This window comes from Pleurodeles waltl, chromosome 7 (genome assembly GCF_031143425.1).
Source record: "Pleurodeles waltl isolate 20211129_DDA chromosome 7, aPleWal1.hap1.20221129, whole genome shotgun sequence".
Taxonomy (NCBI): Eukaryota; Metazoa; Chordata; class Amphibia; order Caudata; family Salamandridae; genus Pleurodeles; species Pleurodeles waltl.
This window is the reverse complement of record NC_090446.1, coordinates 1,457,013,588-1,457,032,024: the sequence shown is the minus strand read 5'-3', so window position 1 is coordinate 1,457,032,024 and position 18,437 is coordinate 1,457,013,588. Positions and strand designations below refer to the sequence as shown.

General features: G+C 41.7%; 1 protein-coding gene across 3 annotated transcripts in view; it reads left to right on the top strand.

Annotated features, from left to right (window-relative positions):
- LOC138246477 (uncharacterized) overlaps positions 1 to 18,437 on the top strand; it is a 194,570-nt gene that overhangs the window by 90,002 nt on the left and 86,131 nt on the right. For 2 of the 3 annotated variants that reach the window (XM_069201116.1, XM_069201114.1), the window contains exon 13: positions 14,073 to 15,296. In XM_069201116.1, coding sequence (XP_069057217.1) covers positions 14,073 to 15,296 — 1,224 coding nt within the window. The remainder of the gene's footprint in view (positions 1 to 14,072; positions 15,297 to 18,437) is intronic. The other variant, XM_069201115.1, reaches the window with a different exon arrangement.

The following is an 18,437-nucleotide window of genomic DNA, read 5'->3' as shown; positions in this document are numbered from 1 at the left end:
TCATTAAATTCAGCAGAAAGTTGTCATAAACTAGGGAGTCTGATGCCAATTGGACCATGTAATCAACTAACGTCGCCTGATAATATGTCTGAAGATGCAATAAGGCCATACCTTCCTGGGCTACATCTAATTTCAGTACAGGGAGTTCAACTCTAGGCTGCTTGCTTGCCCATATAAAAAATGAACTCAAAATTCTAAGGGGGACGTTGAGGAATAATAACAAGAATAAAGGGATGGAGGATAGACATCTTTATTAATGCAATCCTGCCAACCCATGACAGAGGTAGAAGAGTCCATCTCTGCAACAGATTTTTGACTTTCAACAGCATAACCCCATAGTTTAGCTGGAGTAATTGAGAATAATTATTCAACACATATATTCCCAGGTACCTAATTGGATGATTTGGAAATTACTGCAGGCTAAGGGGAAGTATGGAACGAGCTACATTAAATAGAAGGAGGTCTGTTTTTGCTTGGTTAACTTTATACCCGCTTATCTGCATAAAGCATAACATTTTGTTGATGGCATTCTGAACATTTTGCAGCTCAAACTTTAAATGTAGAATTGCATCATCAGCAAACAGCTTAATCTTTGCCATCCCAGCTTTAGGAGGCATATTTAGAAGATTGGCATGAATCCCGACTGTTAGGCGTTCAATAAAAAGAACAAAAAGCAATGTAGACAATGGACACTCCTGCCTCATGCCACGTTTAATCCTTTGCAATCCACTTCTTTGGTATTAATAATAATCTTGGCCTCTATGCCATTATAAAATTCTTTAAAAATAGTGATCAATGAGGGCAGGAACCCAAATGTTCCCAAAATTTAAAAAACGCCTGCCAATTTACAAGATCAACCGCTTTTTCAGGATCCATGATTAGGATTGCCGCCTTTTCCTGAGTAAATGTAAAATAATTGTTTACTTGAATCATAAAATGAGTATTGGCAGCCATCATCCTATTGGGCAGAAAACCATTTTAGTCCCAATGGATTACCTGCGGAGCACAAGACCCTCTGAGTACAAGGGTGCAAGACGTTCAGCAAATAGTTTCATAAATAATTTATAGACGATGTTCAGCAGGCTTATGAGACTATATGAATTAGAGTCCAAGGGATTTTTAACCTTTTTCCTTAAGCTTACTACTACAGTCGCTTTAAAAGTCTTCAGAATAGATTAAGGGGGTTATTACAACTTTGGAGGAGGTGTTAATCCGTCCCAAAAGTGACGGTAAAGTGACGGATATACCACCAGCCGTATTACGAGTCCATTATATCCTATGGAACTCGTAATACAGCTGGTGGTATATCCGTCACTTTTGGGACGGATTAACACCTCCTCCAAAGTTGTAATAACCCCCTAAGAGTCCTTTATCATCAAAAAGTATTATTAGAAATGGAAGAAGTTCTGCCGCAAAGGTCTTATATGCTTCAGTGGGTATACCATACTCCCACTGGCTTTAGCGTTTGCCTTATCTTTTCAGAGCAGAAGTTATCTCCTCACCTAGTATTTGCTTTGACATAACATCCTTTTGGTTACTAGAGACTTGAGGTAAGCATACTGAGGAAAAATAGTCAGACAATTGTTCTTGCAATACTGCCTTATCTTCTTTATAAATCTGCCTATAATGATTGAAGAATATCTCCATTATTCGTAGGGCACTGTCCTCAGTCACCCCTGCGGCTTGCTCCTGTATTTTGTCAATTAACTGCCTACTTTGTTGACTTTTTGTAGACCATGCCAAATACTTTCTCACATTCTTGCTCTCATCATAGAGCTTCTGTTGAAAATCTTTGTTCCCGGCAATTACCTCTAAAATAAAGAAAAATGCTGCCTTAGATGCCTCCCAGACTATGAAGATGGGGAGGGTGTTAGGATTTATCTAAAAAAATCCGGAATAAACGGACACATTTCATTTAGCCGATTCTCATTAGAAAGTAGGGACTTATTAAATTGCCATTGTGGCCTCTTTACCTCCACAACTTCCCAAAATATCTCCAGCTGCACCATTGAATGGTCTGAAAAGGACTTTGCTTAAGCCTCACCTTTTCCATTTTCAACCACCTTGATAGTAAGAAAAAGTCTATGGGGGAGGCAGACTATAACCTGGCAGAGTATTATGTATATTGGATGAAATCAGGATTTTTAAGATGCCACAGGATGCCAGTGCCATGTCCTGCTTGGGTTTAGTCAAAATTCGAGAAGTCTTCGGTTTAAGTTGTCACTTATGTTTATTGCAGGTGGCTAGGGACAGGTCTCTTATAAAGTTAAAGTCAACACCAAGAACTAATAATCCCTCTGCCTGAAGTGCGAGATTATATATGTGCTCCAAGGCTTCAGCCTCATCCATAATTGGGCCATAATAATTGCAGAAATTCAGAACCCTTCCAGATAGTGTGGCCTCTATACATATTCACCTCCCTTCATTGTGCCTCTGGAACTATTTTATATCCCAATCCAATGTGTTTGAGAACAGTAACGCCACTCTCGCATTGCCATCTCAGTGAGTCTCCTGTAAAAAAATAACTTCAAGCTTAAACAAAGCAATCCATTTTAAGAAAGTGGCACATTTTTATTTGTTCAGGAGACCATTCCCGTTACAGGTAATCATTTTTACCTGCAGCATTTTAGCCCAAAATAATCAGGCTTCACCAATCCAAGTTTTCATAAATCCTCCTTGGACCAGCTAAAATCCCCCTCTAATGTCATCCAACATCCACAATGGATCAATGTAGATGCCCAAGACTGCAGAACCTTACACAAAACCTTCCTTGAACCATATTTGCCACTCTGCCCTTGCTCATTTTTGATTAACAAACTACCCTTGCACCCCCTTCCAACCCAAATCCCCCCTCCTGAAAGCCACCACCCCACTCACCCAGCACAAAACCCATCCCCACCCTGAGTGCCCTACCCAAACTGGAGGGAGAATTGCCCACACTACCCCCTATCCCTTACTACTTGGGTGTGCTGGAAAAGCACTATGGCACGCTTGTGAGGTAAACACTCCCAAACTCACTTTAGATCTAAATCATAGCCATGCTCGGACATGCTTGTCCCCTTGTACTCCTTATGCCACTTTACTTATTAGCACAAGTCAATAGTTTGACCCTCTTCCCACAGCATAAGATACATAAAATACATCCTTCTTAAACAATCATGATGCTGTAGAATATAAAATTAACCGGTCTGTGCTTCCTCCAAAAGGTTTTGGGCATCATCCAAGGTTGTACACAAATAAAATTGATCTTTAAGTAATACTTTTCATTTTGATTGCTGAGTTATGGAAGATAGAGCCCATGCTGTTTTTAATTGGCCAGTCAAGCCAATCAGTTCTCTTCTTCAATGCGCTGAGGTCACAGAGAACACATGTGCTTGTTCTTTCTCTGCGAGGAAGAATTATTTAAAAAAATTGTTTTTGTGAGGATCTGATCTCTAATTCTTTAATCTGCTAAATTGACAATAATGGTACGAGTATACTTAGAATTTGGCTGCCTCTAGAAGGGAACACTGTGTGCCCACATAATTGTCAAATCCTCTGGTGGATTTTGCAAAATATGAGGTTTTATCATGGCTTCCATGAATTGCAGCATATCCTGATGATTGCCCTGCTTTTCTGCACCCTCAGTTACCCCCACAAAGTGGAGGTTTGACTTCCTAGCGTAGTTTTCCATGTCCTCTATTTTACTCTGTGACTCTCACAGCTTTTTCTGATACCTGTCTAGCTCTTTAGCCCAGCTCGAGGAGCAACCTTTCAGATTAAATATTCTCTGCTCCACTTACAGTAAACGTGCTGGGACCTGCCCCATTACTTCCTCTATTTTATCCAGCCATGATGCCGTGATATCACCAAATTGAAGCATTTGTGTTTCTAAGTGTTATATTAAAGTTTAATCTTTAAAAATTCTTAACTTTGTTTGCATATTTTGGATTTTTGTTGTTTTGGTATTGTATTACTCAGATAAATATTGGCTATTTGTCTAACCTGTTGTTGAGTCCTTTTGTGGTGTTTTCACTTTGTTAATGTGTGTGATTGTACAAATACTTTACACATTGTCCCTGCGACAAGCCTCACTGCTTGGACCAAACTACCAAATGGGTGAACAGGGGTTATACTAGGTGTGCATCTCCATTACCCTGACTAGAGTGATGGTTTCGGCTTGGACAGAGTGCATACTGGCTGCCAACCAGAGACCCTATTTCTAGCAACCATCACAAGTCATACATAATCACAAATTCGGGCTGACAGCTAATCTCACCCCGGACCCAGAGATTAAACAAAAATGAATACTGATAATGTGCAAACAGTATCAATGATAAAGTGCAAACAGTTCCCAAAGAAACAAGAAAATATCTGCCAGATCATCTGTATCCCCAAATGAAGAGGCCATATTGCTAGCTATTTAATTGTGAAAGTGTCAATATTAAAGTGCAAACAGTGCACATGATGGAAATTATCTCCAACAGCGGCTTGCCCATATAGCTTCTCCTAGGCTGCAGGAACTAAAAAGCAAGAAAAATGCCCAAATCACCTCATATTTTCTTACAACCCCAACCCTTTTGGCAAAGGCCCCTTCTAAAGTTTAGGTCCTTTTCATTTTGGTGAAGCATTGCTGAAATGACGGGGCTGCTGATGTTTTCCAGCCCTGCAAAATCAGGGAGCGGGCTACTGCACCAGCAATTGACATAAAAAACTGTTAATATTTTCGCAAACTACACTGCTCATTTTAAATCCAAAAAGTACCAACATCAGGGTCAAGAAAATCTCAGTCTGGGCACTGTACCTAATTGCATTAAAGACTTCATACCAGAATTGCTGAAGGCTACGGCAATCAAAGAAAACATTGATCCATCCACCACATCCGTGAAGCACAGACCGGGCCCCAAAGAATACATCTTATGAAGCCTACGGGGTGTATAATATGCCAGCCATCTTGATAGAAAAGCCATACGCTTGAAATTGACAGTTCTTAGGGATCTCTATCCAACCTTGCTAAGAAATTCCCATTCCTGACTATTAAATGTACACTTTCCTTCATGGAAGATTTTCGGCAGTAGGTCAGGAAGTAATTTCTGATTTGCAGGGTGGTGTTACAAATGGTACCAATTTCCCATGCCTCTCAATTTGGCTGCATTCATACAATATGCTATCAGCCTTGCAGCTTCGTTCATTACTATATCATTTTTTTTTAGGATGCTGCTAATTTGATTGAAATTAAAACAAATTAAAGTGATTATTAATCGCTGTGCCACAGCATCTCATGTTATCAAATTTGTCTGGTTATAGAGGTTAGCAAATGTCTTAAATGGGAAACACCCCGAATAACGAGTCCGGAACCACAAGGTTGTGAAAAACAAAACCGAAACAACGCTTTCGTTTTCCACGACTTCCTGGTTTTGGTACCTTAACCACGCATGTCTAAACAACGTACATGCGTGTTTAAGGTACAGGAGGGAGTCGGAGTGGATGCGGTAATGGAGGAGGTAAGTTGGGCTGGGAATGGGGCTGTTTTGGGGGGGAGGGACTGGGGGTGATTAGGGTTTAGGGGGGCAGGGTTTAGGTTTTAGGGGCGGGGCGGGGACTCAGGGTATTTTTAGTTTTTGGGGTTGGGTGGGGGGCTGGGGGTGATTAGGGTTTAGGGGGAGGAGGAGGGTCAGGGTTTAGGTTTAAGGGGTGGGGGGCTGGGAGGGCTGGGGTGGAAGAATGCTGGGTATTGCATGCTAATTGGTGTTGCCTTTACCAGGAATGCGTTTACAATGGTAAAATCGTTGTAAACGCATTCGAGGTAAAGGCATTAGTGTTTAGAACGAGGTCGTTGTTCCAACCTCGTTGTTGAGGCACGTGTGGTTTAGGCACCCGTGGTTCCGACATATAACCGTCTTAAACATGCTTAGATAGTGTCAGGCCCCAAACCATGCAGTCTTGTAATGGGATAAAAGCATGACAAAACAGAATACACCATGTCCTAAAAAAGGCTGATATCCAGTACTGTAGAACTGATACTGCTTATATCTGGTCTTCTTTGGGAGTTTGGCAGCACGTATAAAGATTGGTAGCCTAATTTGGCTTTCATTGATCATTAAATTCAGCAGAAAGTTGTCATAAACTAGGGAGTCTGATGCCAATTGGACCATGTAATCAACTAACGTCGCCTGATAATATGTCTGAAGATGCAATAAGGCCATACCTTCCTGGGCTACATCTAATTTCAGTACAGGGAGTTCAACTCTAGGCTGCTTGCTTGCCCATATAAAAAATGAACTCAAAATTCTAAGGGGGACGTTGAGGAATAATAACAAGAATAAAGGGATGGAGGATAGACATCTTTATTAATGCAATCCTGCCAACCCATGACAGAGGTAGAAGAGTCCATCTCTGCAACAGATTTTTGACTTTCAACAGCATAACCCCATAGTTTAGCTGGAGTAATTGAGAATAATTATTCAACACATATATTCCCAGGTACCTAATTGGATGATTTGGAAATTACTGCAGGCTAAGGGGAAGTATGGAACGAGCTACATTAAATAGAAGGAGGTCTGTTTTTGCTTGGTTAACTTTATACCCGCTTATCTGCATAAAGCATAACATTTTGTTGATGGCATTCTGAACATTTTGCAGCTCAAACTTTAAATGTAGAATTGCATCATCAGCAAACAGCTTAATCTTTGCCATCCCAGCTTTAGGAGGCATATTTAGAAGATTGGCATGAATCCCGACTGTTAGGCGTTCAATAAAAAGAACAAAAAGCAATGTAGACAATGGACACTCCTGCCTCATGCCACGTTTAATCCTTTGCAATCCACTTCTTTGGTATTAATAATAATCTTGGCCTCTATGCCATTATAAAATTCTTTAAAAATAGTGATCAATGAGGGCAGGAACCCAAATGTTCCCAAAATTTAAAAAACGCCTGCCAATTTACAAGATCAACCGCTTTTTCAGGATCCATGATTAGGATTGCCGCCTTTTCCTGAGTAAATGTAAAATAATTGTTTACTTGAATCATAAAATGAGTATTGGCAGCCATCATCCTATTGGGCAGAAAACCATTTTAGTCCCAATGGATTACCTGCGGAGCACAAGACCCTCTGAGTACAAGGGTGCAAGACGTTCAGCAAATAGTTTCATAAATAATTTATAGACGATGTTCAGCAGGCTTATGAGACTATATGAATTAGAGTCCAAGGGATTTTTAACCTTTTTCCTTAAGCTTACTACTACAGTCGCTTTAAAAGTCTTCAGAATAGATTAAGGGGGTTATTACAACTTTGGAGGAGGTGTTAATCCGTCCCAAAAGTGACGGTAAAGTGACGGATATACCACCAGCCGTATTACGAGTCCATTATATCCTATGGAACTCGTAATACAGCTGGTGGTATATCCGTCACTTTTGGGACGGATTAACACCTCCTCCAAAGTTGTAATAACCCCCTAAGAGTCCTTTATCATCAAAAAGTATTATTAGAAATGGAAGAAGTTCTGCCGCAAAGGTCTTATATGCTTCAGTGGGTATACCATACTCCCACTGGCTTTAGCGTTTGCCTTATCTTTTCAGAGCAGAAGTTATCTCCTCACCTAGTATTTGCTTTGACATAACATCCTTTTGGTTACTAGAGACTTGAGGTAAGCATACTGAGGAAAAATAGTCAGACAATTGTTCTTGCAATACTGCCTTATCTTCTTTATAAATCTGCCTATAATGATTGAAGAATATCTCCATTATTCGTAGGGCACTGTCCTCAGTCACCCCTGCGGCTTGCTCCTGTATTTTGTCAATTAACTGCCTACTTTGTTGACTTTTTGTAGACCATGCCAAATACTTTCTCACATTCTTGCTCTCATCATAGAGCTTCTGTTGAAAATCTTTGTTCCCGGCAATTACCTCTAAAATAAAGAAAAATGCTGCCTTAGATGCCTCCCAGACTATGAAGATGGGGAGGGTGTTAGGATTTATCTAAAAAAATCCGGAATAAACGGACACATTTCATTTAGCCGATTCTCATTAGAAAGTAGGGACTTATTAAATTGCCATTGTGGCCTCTTTACCTCCACAACTTCCCAAAATATCTCCAGCTGCACCATTGAATGGTCTGAAAAGGACTTTGCTTAAGCCTCACCTTTTCCATTTTCAACCACCTTGATAGTAAGAAAAAGTCTATGGGGGAGGCAGACTATAACCTGGCAGAGTATTATGTATATTGGATGAAATCAGGATTTTTAAGATGCCACAGGATGCCAGTGCCATGTCCTGCTTGGGTTTAGTCAAAATTCGAGAAGTCTTCGGTTTAAGTTGTCACTTATGTTTATTGCAGGTGGCTAGGGACAGGTCTCTTATAAAGTTAAAGTCAACACCAAGAACTAATAATCCCTCTGCCTGAAGTGCGAGATTATATATGTGCTCCAAGGCTTCAGCCTCATCCATAATTGGGCCATAATAATTGCAGAAATTCAGAACCCTTCCAGATAGTGTGGCCTCTATACATATTCACCTCCCTTCATTGTGCCTCTGGAACTATTTTATATCCCAATCCAATGTGTTTGAGAACAGTAACGCCACTCTCGCATTGCCATCTCAGTGAGTCTCCTGTAAAAAAATAACTTCAAGCTTAAACAAAGCAATCCATTTTAAGAAAGTGGCACATTTTTATTTGTTCAGGAGACCATTCCCGTTACAGGTAATCATTTTTACCTGCAGCATTTTAGCCCAAAATAATCAGGCTTCACCAATCCAAGTTTTCATAAATCCTCCTTGGACCAGCTAAAATCCCCCTCTAATGTCATCCAACATCCACAATGGATCAATGTAGATGCCCAAGACTGCAGAACCTTACACAAAACCTTCCTTGAACCATATTTGCCACTCTGCCCTTGCTCATTTTTGATTAACAAACTACCCTTGCACCCCCTTCCAACCCAAATCCCCCCTCCTGAAAGCCACCACCCCACTCACCCAGCACAAAACCCATCCCCACCCTGAGTGCCCTACCCAAACTGGAGGGAGAATTGCCCACACTACCCCCTATCCCTTACTACTTGGGTGTGCTGGAAAAGCACTATGGCACGCTTGTGAGGTAAACACTCCCAAACTCACTTTAGATCTAAATCATAGCCATGCTCGGACATGCTTGTCCCCTTGTACTCCTTATGCCACTTTACTTATTAGCACAAGTCAATAGTTTGACCCTCTTCCCACAGCATAAGATACATAAAATACATCCTTCTTAAACAATCATGATGCTGTAGAATATAAAATTAACCGGTCTGTGCTTCCTCCAAAAGGTTTTGGGCATCATCCAAGGTTGTACACAAATAAAATTGATCTTTAAGTAATACTTTTCATTTTGATTGCTGAGTTATGGAAGATAGAGCCCATGCTGTTTTTAATTGGCCAGTCAAGCCAATCAGTTCTCTTCTTCAATGCGCTGAGGTCACAGAGAACACATGTGCTTGTTCTTTCTCTGCGAGGAAGAATTATTTAAAAAAATTGTTTTTGTGAGGATCTGATCTCTAATTCTTTAATCTGCTAAATTGACAATAATGGTACGAGTATACTTAGAATTTGGCTGCCTCTAGAAGGGAACACTGTGTGCCCACATAATTGTCAAATCCTCTGGTGGATTTTGCAAAATATGAGGTTTTATCATGGCTTCCATGAATTGCAGCATATCCTGATGATTGCCCTGCTTTTCTGCACCCTCAGTTACCCCCACAAAGTGGAGGTTTGACTTCCTAGCGTAGTTTTCCATGTCCTCTATTTTACTCTGTGACTCTCACAGCTTTTTCTGATACCTGTCTAGCTCTTTAGCCCAGCTCGAGGAGCAACCTTTCAGATTAAATATTCTCTGCTCCACTTACAGTAAACGTGCTGGGACCTGCCCCATTACTTCCTCTATTTTATCCAGCCTCTGGTTTCCTGCAGCCATCTCCTTGCTTGTGTAGTCTATAATTCTCATAGTTCCTGCAAAATGGTCTTGAACAGTGTCCGCAATTGCATCTGGTCTGGATTGCCAGCTGTCAGATTTCACAGTTAGGCTGCTGCCGGGCCCTGGTCCAGTCCGTGAAGAAGACTGATTACCTTCCTTCTTGCTTGGTTGCTGGCTTAACTTAAGCTGCACCTTCAAATGTTGATCCCTTAGCAGTTGCTTCTGACTCCCTGGCTCGCCAGGCTTGTTTTCAGATTTCTCAATTGAATTCTCAGATGCAAAATTTAATGTGGATTCTAATATGAGCATGTGATCCTTACTATGGCCCCATTCCTGAATTCCTGCACGTATTGCTGCAGACGGTGCTGAGCCAGTCACCGGGTTCCTGATGTTGGCGTTTTTAAAGAACATTGGATAATCTTTCTTATCGCCACCGCCACATGAGCCACCCCCCACAGACGGAATATCCATTGATACCTGCATCTGAGGATGAGCAGACCATTCTGCCTGTTCCCTACCTCCTGCCCCTACCTCAGCAGCTGGCAGTATTATACAAAGAGAATTAGTGGAGTTAGGGGGACTAGGTGAACTAGGGAGATTGGAGAAAGGGGTCACTGACTGCCTGCAGTCCTGCTTCTCCCCAGTTGATTTTCCTGGTTGATATTGCATTTCTTTTTGCTTCAAGCACGTCATTTGGGCCACTATAACCAGCAGAAATGCAAATCTAGCCATCAGTGTTGCTCCCTGGAGGTTGCCAGATGATTTCCCTTTACGTGCTGCAGGAACATGTGTAACTCGTCTTTTTCTCTTTTGAATATGTGGAGAAGAGTCAACTATCCCGGAGCAGGAATTGAGGCCTCTGTTATAGGGCTGCTGCATTTCCAACATCAAGACCAGCTCTATAGACTATGAAGGCAACCCTCAACCCCTAACATGATCACGCTATAGACAGACAATATGCGCTTACCGACTGCGGTGAGAAACCTGGCAGCTCCCCAGAGAAAGGAAAAGCCATGTGCATTGCAGATTTCCTCCTTAAATCACAGCCGAAACAAGTAACATCTTCGGTTATACATCAATGGTGGTGCCACAGCTGTGGTCCCAGAAAAGCGCCATTCTCCTTGTGTCTTCCATCAGCAATGCAACTCGCGGCTCAATCCGGCAATGTCTGTACGGAGCGTGCGGAAGGTCCCAAGCATGCCTACAGTGAGATGTATCCGCCCCGTAATTGAGATCTTTTAAGTCATTATAAATGGGATGCCACAATTAGGAACTATGTGGACACTAATGCGAAGTCAAAAATACAATATAAAATTAGCACCAATACATAAGCCATATCTGAGTGACCAGAAACCATGCAGAGAAAACCTTTGAGTGTATGTATATATGTTAATGCTATTTTAATAGTAATAATAGAGGATCAAAGAAAATCTCTGAGTCATTGTGATAGTAGATGCAGCTGGCTTGTGGACTGTTAAACCATTCCGGCAGTACTTTTCAAAGAGCAGCACTGTGGTGGTCCTGATGGGTACAAGGATATTAGTACGCATTCCAGGTGCATAGATGGAAAAGGCCTGCCGCTGTTCTTTTTTACACCTCTTGGTGTACTGTCTGATACTGTCCTTGCTAAGGGTATACCAAGAACAATCAGAGACGGTGTGCATGTCTGCGAGATAAGTTGGGGATTGTTTCATGATAGCTTTGTAAATTATGCAGCCGGTTTTGAAGATGGTGCAGGCCAGCAAGGGGAGTCTACCATTCCATCAAGATCGGTGGTGATATGATCACATTTCTTCGGGCCCTGAATGAGACATGCAGGGGCATTAAGGATATCATTAAGGGGTACTAGGGTGGAGTCTGGAAAGCCATGAAGCAGGGCTTTATTACTATCCAGAGACAAATGAGGGCTTGAACTGCACTTGTTTTCTTTAGAATGAGGAGCTGGTACCCGGCTGTTTTTCTTTTTTTTGCAATTTGTTTCTTGAGGGTGAGGTTGGTGTCCAGGGTTACAGTGTTGTTTAGCAGTTCTGAGGTCCAAAGTGTACCAGCTAGCCTGCTTTATGGACCTTATGTGTTGTTGTCGATAGAAGCGACTCTGGTGGTGCAGCTCATGATCCAATTGTTGAAGTTTCTGATGGTGTAGTCTACATTGTTAAAGGAGATAGAGTGGGGGGGTATTGAGGACATTGGTTCATGTGTCATTTGAGACTTTTCTCAGCTGCAGTGGAGAGCGTTGGGCAGAGTGGAGCAGAGGTCAGTGAGCTTGTGATGTTGAAGTGGACAATGGAGTGGTCAGTCCAGGTATTTTCCATGGTGTGCTGTACCTGAAGTGGTTGCTGGAGGTGAAGGTGGAGTCTAGCGTGTGGCCTGCGGTGTGTTTGGTGTCGTGGACGAGTTGGGTGAGTTTGATGTTGTACTTGCTGTTGAAGAGTTTGATTTTGTTGATGTCATTGTGGTTGTCAAGGTGGAAGTTGAGGTCCTTGAGGAAAATGAAGTTGTTGGACTTTATGTCGAGCGAGGTGATGAGGTCAGCAATGTAGTTGCAGAAGGCTGACTTAGGGCGTAAAAGCAGTTCTTTGCCATATTATTTTCTTTGTTAATAAATTGCACAGCTCTATTGGGCTGACTAAGCCTCAACTCAAAATTGCTTCACTTAGAGTAACCGTTCCACAAGTGCAAGGTGTACAATGCAATCTGGTTTAGAAATATTGTGATCGGCTATTATGGAGATCTCATTATGTGATCATTGCTGAGATTTCACTTTAATATCCTAGTAACCCTGTGACAAAAAGAACCTGGTAGCTAATGGTCCTTACATTCATTGGTTCCATTCTACCAGTAAAGAAGACAGACTAGAAAAATTCAGTATTTATTTTAACTCATCTCAGCAGAAGTTAATTGCCCAACTCAAATATAGATAATACAGTGGGATCTGAGTAATGCTTTCACAATTCCCCAAATATAACTCTAGAACTCCCATTGTCAATTAATAAATTTAAGCACACATTTGAAACTTATTTCCATACACTTAACAGAGACTGCTAGATCATGATGAGATGATTAATTAAAAAAGCTTGTCCAAAGAAGCCAAAAGCTACACATTCAACTGTTCAGTTTTGAATATTTCCTGGATGCATGATTAATTTTGAAAAAAAGCTCTAATGCTGTCTCTCAGTGGCATACACTCCGCTGTACATAAAAAACATAGAAATTGGCAAAAAAGTAAATAAAAATATGCAAGGTGTTTACAGAAAACAACAAATATATGTCAATATACATAGCAGGTATCACTTCTTATTCATTGCCGAATCACCCTTTGTTGCCAAGTGCTAGAAATTAACAAATCCAGTACTAAGAAAACTGAAAGGAATTGAAAAGAGTTGGCATGTACTAGAATGTTTGAAAGAGTTAAGCTTATTGTCTAATATGACCTTGATGTAAACAACATTTCTGCCATTTTACAGTGTAATAGCTTGGAGAATTATTTTGCTTATTAATACAGTTCTAAAGGAAAGTTACTGCAGTTTAAATACAAACTAAATCTAAGCAGCAACTAATAAAATACATGATGGAAAATAAAACAAATTAAATATAGCAGCGAATGGCCATCTTGGAAAGGTATTGTTCAAATTGTGTTCTTGTTTTATAGCTTCAAAATAGTAACTAAATTTACAAATAACGTGCCTGCCATCTTGGAATGGTAAAAAAGCTTTATGTATAACTGTACTACTGAACAACAGGGTGTATTACAGCCTTGACTTAAACAGAAATTCACTTCTATATTGCAGACTAATGTCTTGCTGTACTATTACTTTTTCATGCCCACTGGTCATATGAAAAGGTCCCGCAATAAAATGCTAAATCATTCAGAGTTAAACATAAAAACATGAGATGGAAAAAAAACATAGGGGCTGGAAAACCCCTATTGGCAAAGGCCAAGACATATTTGCTTTAGTTGAAAAAAATAAATATGGACCTGATTGCTGCCCAGTGTAATTAGAGATGGCTATGATTTAATCAAGCATTATGTCTATCATGTATTTGTTTTTCTGAGTGATTTGCCAAGTGAATGATACATACATCTAGTTTACAATATTTACAATAGAGAGTGATAGGCCAGTGATGATGTGATCTTTTTTGTTCTAGGTGGTGAAAATCCGTCATTGCCTGTGGGGAAGGAATTTGTTATTCCCATCCCAACATTCCATACTGAGAAACCTGTGAAGTTTGAGTTCCAAGTCACTGCCCAGGAGCCAACCACTGTCACCATCATCTATGAACCAGCCAAGTTTAGGAAAGAAGTGACGCTAGAAAAGGGACAGACGACCACCATCACAATCATTATTCCTCCTGGGATGCTGCAGAAAGATTCAGGAGCTGCTCCATTTATTATTACATCAGCAAACTCAATATCACTGACCGTTATCTTCCACATAGACTCCCGTGTTGAGACCATTGAACCTGTTCCTTTACAACAACATGGAGTTGAGTATTATGTGTTGACACCTCCTGGTAAATCGGAAAATGATAATAAAGAGTTTTCAATTGCCAATTTTCAAGAACCAAACAATGTTGACATCTACCCGACTGAAACTGTGGTTTTCCAAGGACAAACGTACAAACCAGGAACTAAAATCACTGCCTCCCTCAAACCTTTTGAGGTGATCCGCATGAAAAGCAAAGGCAATTTGTCTGGCACTAGAATCATTGCCAGAAAACCCATTGCAGTATTCAGTGGCTATAGCAGTCCTGAGACAGTCACCCCATCCTATCAAGTAACTATTTCTCTTCACCCAGTCAGCCAATGGGGAAAAGAATTCCTCTTCCCTTCATTGGCAAGTCCAGGAAATACTGACCTGGTGTTTGTTGTTGCGTCCCGGCCTACTAATATACAGTTTCAAGTAGGAGACCACAAGCATAGCCAAACCTTGAAAGCTGGAGAGGTAACCCAGATTGGAATACCGGAATTGACCACTTTCTCCATCACAGCTGATCAGCTGGTCCAGGTGACATATTTCGGCACAGCAGGGAAAATTGGGGACAAGTTATATGAACCCTACTTGCTCAACATCCCACACGCTATGGGATATGCCCCCAAGTATAAAGTTACAAGTAACCCCAAAGTTGAAAAAAATCGGGCAATCCTCATAGTGAAAATATCAGCAGTGCCTCTAGTTACCTTTGATGGAAAATCACTTTCTAATATTGAGTGGAAACCAATTCCTGGAACTGACTACGCCACAGCAATATATGAGTTTGGCAACAAGCCTACCACCCACATAGTGGAAACACCCGGTTCACCATTTGGACTCGTGATTATCGGTTATCCAGAGCAGCCTTCCATTGAAAAGCCAGGAAATCCCATTGGTGGTAAATACTTTTTTTCAATGTACTGCCTTTTTTCTGTGTTTCATGCGATGCATGGTTCTCTATATTTTATAAAGTAGTACTATAATAACGTGCAATGGAATACAGTTGTAAAAATGCAATGATGCGAATATTGTATGTTTATCATTTAGGTTTTTCAAAGGAAATGTCCATCAGAGCACTGACCTTCGAGCAATGAAACAAATATCAATGTGAAAATACCAGAGTTCCACTGCTAAGAAAAGACATTTAGGTTTTAACTAACATACTAGCACATTCTTTTTGGGTAGATGAAATTAAATCAGTGCTGATAAAATACCTAATTATTTTTGGATGCAAACATCCGGTCCTCTGATGTACACAGCAAAAAGTACTATGTGCTTCTACGAGAAACATGGGATGTGCCGGACTCATTTAGACTTCAGATCTAAAGTTATACCTGTTCGTTATATAACACTTTCCAAGTACTGCCCTGCTATTTATTAAATGATGGTGGTAACCCTCCCTCTCACTCAGTGGACATGCTTCATTATCAGATTTTCTGAGCCAGCACTGTACTCCTGTTGCACGGGTGGCTCCAGGGGTAATTGACGGGTCCCTAAATGAAACATGCAACAGTGTAAACTGAGGTTAAATGGTAACTCAGCAAACGTGTGTTGCAGATGGCTATTTCCTCCATGTACCTGGTAAATGCGTTGGATGTATAGTTAAAAATGTGTACGAGATGGATATATATTATATTCCTTTAGTCTTTCCTCTCTTTCACATGCTTTAAAACTCAAATACACTACAAGCTAGATTACCACTCCCTCTGATGTCATTGCCATTGTGCTTCACCCCCTATCTAGTGCCCACCCTGCCTCATCAACATTTATCAGGAGAGGTCAATTGTTTGCTGACTTCCTAACCTGAGCCTAATTGATCCTTAACTTTGTGATCATAAATTGATCATAAACTGGTCTATGTGTATTAGATAGTATATCCCTCCTGTAATAGCCTGCAACAGGTTATTGTGGAACTGGTCAATACAGTTGAGCTAGGACTTTTTGGATTAATGATATTGCCATTAGTCGTGCCTATTATTCTGTGCTATTCTACCATTCCCAGTCATCTTTCAAGTCATTACAAATGGGATGCCACAATTTGGAACTGTCTGGTCACTCATGTGAAGTAAGAAAAAACAAAATTAAAATAGTAAAAAAAACACATACCACATGCCAGTGCCACCGGACAGCATGCGGAAAATACCTATGGATGCAAATATGAAGTTGTATTCCAATAGTGAGAACCTAGCCAAAGGCAGCAGAGACCTATACATGGTCAAAGAAAAACACTGAGGGGGTCATTCCGACCCTGGCGGTCAAAGACAGCCAGGGCCGCGAATGACGGAAGCACCGCCAACAGGCTGGCGGTGCTTCCTTGCCCATTCTGACCGCGGCTGTAAAGCCGATGTCAGAAAACCGGGGCCGGCGGTTTCCCGCCGGTTTTCCCCCGGCTGGGCGAATCCGCCATGGCGGCGCTGTTAGCAGCGCCGCCATGGGGATTCTGACCCCCTTACCGCCAGCCTGTTTCTGGCGGTTGTCACCGCCAGGAAGAGGCTGGCGGTGACGGGTGTCTAGGGGCCCCAGGGAGCCCCTGGCACTGGCACGGGCAGTGCAGGGGTCCCCTAACAGGGCCCCAGCCTGCTTTTCACTGTCTGCCTAGCAGACAGTGAAAAGCGCGACGGGTGCAACTGCACCCGTCGCACACCTGCAACACCGCCGGCTCCATTTGGAGCCGGCTTCAGTGTTGCAGGCCACCTTCCCGCTGGGCCGGCGGGCACTAACAATGTTAGCGCTCGCCGGCCCAGCAGGAAGGTCGGAATGGCTGCAGCGGTCTTTTGACCGCGGAGCGTCCAAATGGCGGTTCCTGCCAGGCGGGCGGCGACTGCCCCCCGCCGGGGTCAGAATGACCCCCTGAGTCATTGTGTGATAGGAGACACATCTGGTTTGTTGACTGTTAAAGCATTGTGACTTGGGACTCTTCAAAGAGCAACATTGAGGTTGTCACGATGGACACAAGGATACTGGTCCACATCCGTGGTGCATAGACAGAAAATGCCTGCTGCTGATTTTTTATTTTATTTTTTTTACACATTTTAGCCTAGTGTCTGATACTGTCTGGGCTGTGGGTATACCGAAACCATCAGAAAAGGTGAGCATGTCCTCAACAAAAGCGGGGTGTGTGTCATGATGGCTTTGTAAGTCATTAAACTGGTTTTCAATATAGTGCAGGCCGGCAAAATGAGTTTAATGTATTCCATCAAGATGGGGCTCACATGATCATATTTCTTCAGGCCCTGGATGAGAAATGCATTACATTATGGAGTGCTAGGATGAAGTCTGGAAAGCCATTATTTAGTTCATTACCACCATTCGGAGACAAGAGTATGAGCGATTGAACTGCAGTTGTTTTGTGGAAGAAACAATTTCACCTTCTTTAGACAAGAGTGCTGGTAACAAGCTGTTTTTATTTATTTTGGCAATGTGGTCCTTGAGGGTGAGATTGGTGTCCAGGGTGAACCCAAGTGAATCATGTCATGGAGCCTGCCTTTTAATATTTCCTGTTTTTTGTTCTTATGTGCATTTGTATGAATATGGTTCTGCCGTAGCATGAAACTAGCAAAAGGGTAATAGAACACTGTACATGGTTAAAGACAAGCATGAAGTCCACAAGTAATAGGCGTGAAAGCTGGGTTGTAAATGGATCATTCATTGTACTGGAGTGTTGTTTTAAGAGGCGGTCTTCAACACTTTCCTAAACAGGATCAAGGCTTGGTCGGTCCTGATACATATAGGGATGTTGTTTACGATCCTGCGTGCATAGATGGAAAAGTTCTTGGCAAATAACGGGGACTCTGTCTTGGTTGTGTTGAGCTTAAGGTAGATGCTGGACATAAAGGACAGGGTGATGTGCAGACAGTGTGCAAGGAATTATTCCTTAAACAGAGAAGACTTTCAACTTGAGTTGTGTATCATTGGCATATTGGTGAATCCTGTGGCTGTTATCTGCAAGTAGAGCGCCAAGCGACTCAATATAGAGGTTGATGATGACACAATATAGTAAACAGAAATGTGATCACCAGTTAAACATTTGCAACATTGT